General features: G+C 43.5%; 1 protein-coding gene across 1 annotated transcript in view; it reads right to left on the bottom strand.

Moving 5' to 3' along the window:
- The window catches only part of SRPK1 (SRSF protein kinase 1), a 46,921-nt gene that overhangs the window by 24,086 nt on the left and 16,332 nt on the right, over positions 1–6,503 (bottom strand). Inside the window, exon 3 of the mRNA XM_006025248.2 lies at positions 3,296–3,414. Coding sequence (XP_006025310.1) covers positions 3,296–3,414 — 119 coding nt within the window. The remainder of the gene's footprint in view (positions 1–3,295; positions 3,415–6,503) is intronic.

Below are 6,503 nucleotides of genomic sequence, written 5' to 3' on the forward strand. Positions count from 1 at the left end.
CACAGTCGCTTAATTTATTGATGAGGATGGGGTGAGAGACAGTGTCAAAGGCCTTCTTAAAGTCTAGAAAGACTACGTCCACGGCGACACCATCATCTAAGGATTTAGTTACTTGGTCGTAAAAGGCAATCAGGTTGGTCAGGCAGGACCTGCCTTTGAACCCATGCTGATTGCCCCTGAGCATGATCTCCCCTGCAGGCCCCCCACAGATGTGCTCCTTGATGATTCTCTCCAAGATTTTCCTGAGCACCGAGGTGAGGCTTATAGGCCTATAGTTACTTGGGTCCTCCTTCCTCCCTTTCTTGAAAATTGGGACCACATTAGCCAGTTTCCAATCCCCCAGCACCTGGCCAGATGACCACAAACGCTCATACAGCCAGGCCAAGGGCTCCGCAATGACCCCTGCCAGCTCCCTCAACGCCCTTGGGTGGAGGGCATCTGGACCTGCAGATTTAAAAATGTCCAGCCCTTCCGGAAGATCCCTAACTACATCTGCGCTGACCAAAGGCCTGACAGAGCTATCCCCGAGACTGTCCCTACCTCTGGTAGGAGGGATGTCCTGGTCCCTGTTCAAAAAAACAGAGGCAAAGAAACTGTTAAAAATATCAGCTCTCTCATCTGGCATAGCCACAAGATTACCATTTGAGACTTGCAGGGGCCCTATATTGCCTGGTGCAATATTCTTGCTCCCAGTGTACTTGAAAAAGGAATTTTTGTTGTTCTCCCGAATCCTGGACGCTAGCCTGAGTTCCATCTCTGCCTGGGCCTTCCTAATAGCCCTCCTACACTCCCGGGCTGAGGAGGAGTACTCCTCCTTGGCAATATCTCCTCCCTTCCGCTGGTTGTACACCTCCCTTTTAGTCCTCAGGCATTCCTGAGCCAAGGGGGTTTCTGAGCACTCTTACCCCCCCCTTGCTTCTCTGAGGGACTGTTATCCTTTGGGCCTAGAGGATCGTCCCCTTAAGGTACGACCATGCCTCATGGACTCCCATCTCCTCTACCTTCTGGGCCCTCAGTGCTTCCCCCACTAATCTCAGAAGCTCATTGAAGCTGGCCCTTCTGAAGTCAAGGGCTTTAGTCTTGCTGTAAGCCCCTGACACCCTGTGCTGGAGAGTGAATTCCAGCTGGTGATGATCACTATTGCCCAGGTGGTCAAGGACCTGCAGTCCCCTCACCAGGTCATCCCTGGTGGCCAGGACCAGGTCCAGCAAGGCATTACCCCTAGTGGGGCTGTGCACCTCCTGGATAAGGTGAAGGTCCTGTAACAAAGCCAGGAACCTGTGTGAGTGGTCAGATGTCTGCTCCTCCCAGCAAATGTCTGGGTAGTTTACGTCACCCATGACGATAACATCCCTTGACCTAACTGCCTCCATAAGCTGACCAGAGAAGTCCCAGTAACACAGGGCAACCTTATTTCTTTTTGTAAGTTCCGAGTGCTTGATGCTGCAATCTTGGCATTCCTTTAAAAAAACCAAACCCAACAGACTACCTTTAAATCTTAAATGGACTATTACAAATAAATCCAACTTAAAAACATGGAACAGTTTCTATCTTTATTTACTTGGCAAGCCTCAGGCAGGGAGGGACTCTATTCCTCCTGTTCTTGATACTGATAGCATGAACTACAGGAACACACGCATGGCAGTTTCCTATACATACTGTTGCCAAGTATGCCACTGTGACTAACCCAGGACAATCCATGCAGTTTAGGCATCCCGTTTCAAGTACTTGCAGTGAATCATATCCACAACATTTATGCTGTGAAGTCTACAAATTACTCTACCTGATCTGAAATGCCACATCAAACTGGTTTGGGCCCCCCTGGACTGAATCCAGACCAACATAGCTGTCACTTGCCTGCCCGGTACCAACATGCATACCCAATGGGGCTCCATACCCTGAATTTTTCCCCTGCACAACGTCCAAACTCCTGGCCCCTCTAGGAGCCCTGCAGATGAGATAACACGATATCACGGGTCAGATTCAGTACACAAGTTATGTTTGACAGTTGTGATCTATGTGACCACTTCACCAAGGCAGGAAGTAGCACAGTAGTTAGAATGGCTTATAGAAAAAACAAGTTAACAGTTATGTGAAATTACACGAACTACTGGTACCAACTGTGTGAAAAAGCATGGTGTTACAGATATGTTAAAAGGTTTCTGAGTCTAAGGCAGGGAGCTTTTCAAAGGCAAAAGGGGGAAGTAGGTGCCAAATACAACTGAAATGCAAAGATAGTTAAACACCCGTTTTCTCTTCAAATGTTAGAAAGCCTCACTCATCAAAAATTCGTAGCCTCTTACATTCTGTAGTACAGACAAAAGACAAGTACTTCCTGATATGATTAAACAATTATTTTAAAAACAAAAAGCACTTGGGAGTCCTTGATAAGTAGAGGCTTTAAAATCACCTTCAACAGAAGGGGAAAAAGACTACTGTAGACGCATGGCTTTAACATCTTAATACAACTCCAAAAAAGGTGCTATAAGCAGGTATCTGTCCTAGAAACTAGATTATTCCTTTCCCCCTACCTCCAGCTGATAAAAGCTGAGGCAATTTCTAGGGAAAACTGATACAATTCTCTACCAGAGGAGGAAAGAAGTTGGCAGATTTGTCAAATTAGTGCCCCACTGATCAAGTTGTAAAGTATGCAAATTAATACTGAAATGGAGAAGGACTCCAAATCTCCATATCTTAAAACACTGATTCTCAACCTGGGTTTGATGAAATCCTTAAAAGGATCTCATGGTATACCTTCATGATTCACAAGACAAACCCAGAGATCTCAAATAGGAGCCCAAAGTGGGGCCCGAGCTCTTCATAACAAAAAAAGTGCTCTATTGTTTTTCAGCAACAGAAAAATAAGTGAAAGCTAAGAACTGGCATTTTCAAAGGGATGCCTTGAGTCTTAAAAGGTTGAGAACCACTATTTTAAAGGGAACTTTCAACTTGATTATGCTTTATTTTATACACAGAGCAGACCTTGTCTCAAGTAAAGAAAAGCAGACTGTGTGACTTAAAACAAAGTCCATCAACCAAATAATGCCTCACTCAGGTAAACACGTAATTCCTCCCCATTCTCATTTTAACAAAATCTCTTCATACACCAGGCAAACAGATACTACATTTTCTCCTTTGTATCTTAGACATGAAAACATTTCAGGTTAGACACTCCACAGCTTAAAAGCCCAAAGCATGAAGACTGAAGGCTTTGTAAGGGAGAAGAAAGGATAACAGGCAGGGAAAAGCTAAACATCTGTTTAGTGTTATTTTTAACACAAGGCAAAGCCCTCACCTTTACAGTAATCATTTGGATCCTCCTGTTCATCATCATCTGATCCCAGAATTTCCTCCTCTTGTTCAGGGAGATCATTCTCTGAATGAGCAGCAGGACCTCGGTGCTGAGTTTCAGGTCTGTGGGAGAACACACATATGTAAAGTGCATGCACATTAAGGTCATTTTAATTCAGCTACTTTCACTTTACTCAATGCAACGGACTGAGGAGCGTATTTGTCTTCAGAAAACCTACTTTCACATTTAAAAGTTTTTACTCCCAGGTCAGTAGTGTCAGGAGGGGTATAAAAGAGCTCTTTGCTTTTCAGATATACTTGATCTGAGCCTTCAAGAGGCCAAGGAAAAGCACATACACACCCTATAATGAACGAATACTCACTTAATCCCGTTGCTACATTACTGCCCTTTGAAGTTCCCCCACCACTTGAATCTTGGGGTCCTTTTCATGCTAAATTAGTGATTCTCAATGAGGGCCCTACATGAACCTTTTAAGGATGCCATGCAATATTAGGCATGCAAAGATCTACACGATTCATAAGATTAACCAGAGATTTTAAACAGAAATCCATAACATCAAAAATTTTCTGACCTGTTGTGGACTTTGTTCTTTGTAAAAAAACACAGCTGCTTTACTGCCTTTTTTTTTTTTTTTTTTTTTACAATAAAAAACAACAAACAAGGCCCAACAACAAAAAAGCAAAACTTAAAAGCTAACATTTTCTGAGTACATTAGTCTGAAAAGGCTGAGAAACGTGCCAAATAGCTCAAAGCAATAAGGGTTTATTTTGGCAATTTATATTCTAAAGCATTACCTATATTAAACCTGTGGACTTTAAACCAATGTTTTTGATCACTTATGACTGTCATCATGCTTGGCAACTGAATCAACAACCCTAGAGGCTGCAGAGAATATGCAATACAATGTCTTTGAAATGACAGTTTCTTTCAATCAAGGAGACTTCCTATTTATTACCAGGGGTTATAATGACATTTTTTAAAAGAACCTAGAGGTAAAAGGCTAAAATTAGCATGAATTTGTAAGAACAAAGGAATTAAACTAATTTCTTTGGAACCAAGTGGTTGCCATTTTAGAGCTTCTATCCCTCAACACAAAGGAATAAAGAATAGTTAATATTCCTTCAGCAACTAACATCTTAAGAGGTCTGAAAATGAAAATGCATGTAATTTTGACTATGTAATCAAGTTTGAGCCAATCACTGATAAGACTGGACTAGTCAGTATCACCTTGTGGCTCTTATACAGCATTTGGTCTCCAAATACTAGAGGATGCTGAAATGTCCCCAAATTCCTAATTTTCAATGTGAAAAGTCAAATCAGATGACAGCATCCCTTCTAAAGGATAATACCTTCTAAATTCAGGGATATCCAAGGGGAATAAGGAAACACTGTCCTGAATCCAATTTCTGTTTCTTTTTCCTATGTCTCTGGGATACTGGCATTCAGCTTATGAGGATCGCCAGGGAGGTCTTCACTCCTTGGCGTGTGCTGGGAAACTTTTGTCAGCTGCATTAACTTTGCCACTACCAGCAACAGTTCTAAAAAGGCAGGACTTCCCATCACTTAAAGTAAATACATTTCTCTTTAACAAACCTAGGAACACTTACAAGGCCAGTCAACCCCCTTCAGAGCAAGTTGTTACCAATGCTTTTAAAAGCCATTGGATTTACCCAAAGAATCTTGTCTGCCTTTGTCGAAAGTCACTTATATGCAAGTGTACAGTGTCTCACATCAATGATTTAATAGCAAAGAGCTGCATTCTTCTATCAACACTAAATTTTCAATTAAAAAAGAGAAATCAGCGCTATACTGGGTGCACGGGGCCCACAGAGGCAGCACAAGGCCAAACTCCAGCTAGGGCCAAATAAAGCCAATCATCTAAACAAGTAGTCAGACCACATCAATGAATTACCTTTTCATGGTATTTTAACAAAAGCTTCAGTAATTTACAGAGTCTTCTAGTCAGTGGAAATTAGGTGCAATACAGAGCTTCCACTATTGTTCTCATAAGGCAGTAGTTATACTTGGTGCTTCCCACCCACCTTCTTTACAATTCTATTCCCACTTTGCTCAAGGAAAGAATGATTTGCAAGGCAAGTGCTGGTTACGTTGTCAATAGGTGGGTTAGTAGGTGTTGACTCCTTCCTCTCATTTTAACAGCACAAAATGGAGTTGTAGGAGTCACATTATGATAGCACTGCCTATTACAAGGTAATGATACATTTTTTTTACTTGTGTTGCTTTTGGTAGTCATTCAGGAGATTTAAAGACAGATTTAATGCTTTCCCATGACTGTAGTTTATTGGAGAATTTCAACCCTTTACCATACTTAGGGACAGGAGGAGCTACTCTTTTTTTCTAGAGAAAAGTCTAAATTTGAACTGCATTCTGGAGCTGAGTTTCACCAACACAGTTAGGTCTTACTAGGCCAGGATGCTCAATCCCTGGCCTGTGGGCCGGATCCCCACAGGTCCAGAAATTTGGCAGTAGGGAAGAGGTGACAGTAATTGTAGTTCCCTTGCTGAGTCTGAGGAGCCCTGTGGTCTGTATAACTTGGTCTTCTGCACTATACTGGGTGCACAGGGCCTGCAGAAGCGGTACAAGGTCAAACTCCAGCTAGCTAGGATGGGTGGAAGCAGTGCAGGGCCAGATCCTGGTGCTCAGGGCCCAATCTAGCCCATGGACTGGCACCATGCCATTCATCCAGCCCACAGGGACAAAAACTAGAGCACCAATGTACTAGATGAACACATCTCAACTAGGGTGCTACAGCGCTTGGGGGTGCAGTGAGATCCTTGTAAGGATGCAATACAATATTAGCATTGTTAGTAGAGATGCACCAATATATTGGTGGCATATCAGATCAGCACCAATAAAAGGCAAATTAACATTATTGGCCATTTGGCTTTTTTTGGCCAGTGTAGTTGATAATGTCACCGATAAATGTCATGTGCCTGCACACAGCTGCCATGCATGTGGCCAGCAATGCAGCTGGGCAGCTTGGAGAGCAGCATCCAGCCGGTAAGTCTGTGGGTGGGAAGGGGCAGATCGAGGGCCCCATGGTGAGGAAGGGAGGGCGTGGGGCAGGGACAGGTGCTGCCCAGCCAGGGTAGTGAATGGGACCCCAGCGCTGGAAGTGGCAGGGAGCTGCAGGCAGCTCATTTGGGGGGCACAGGGGGCTGGAGAGGGG

The sequence above is a fragment of the Alligator sinensis genome, unplaced genomic scaffold (assembly GCF_000455745.1).
Source record: "Alligator sinensis unplaced genomic scaffold, ASM45574v1 scaffold872_3, whole genome shotgun sequence".
Lineage (NCBI taxonomy): Eukaryota > Metazoa > Chordata > Crocodylia > Alligatoridae > Alligator > Alligator sinensis.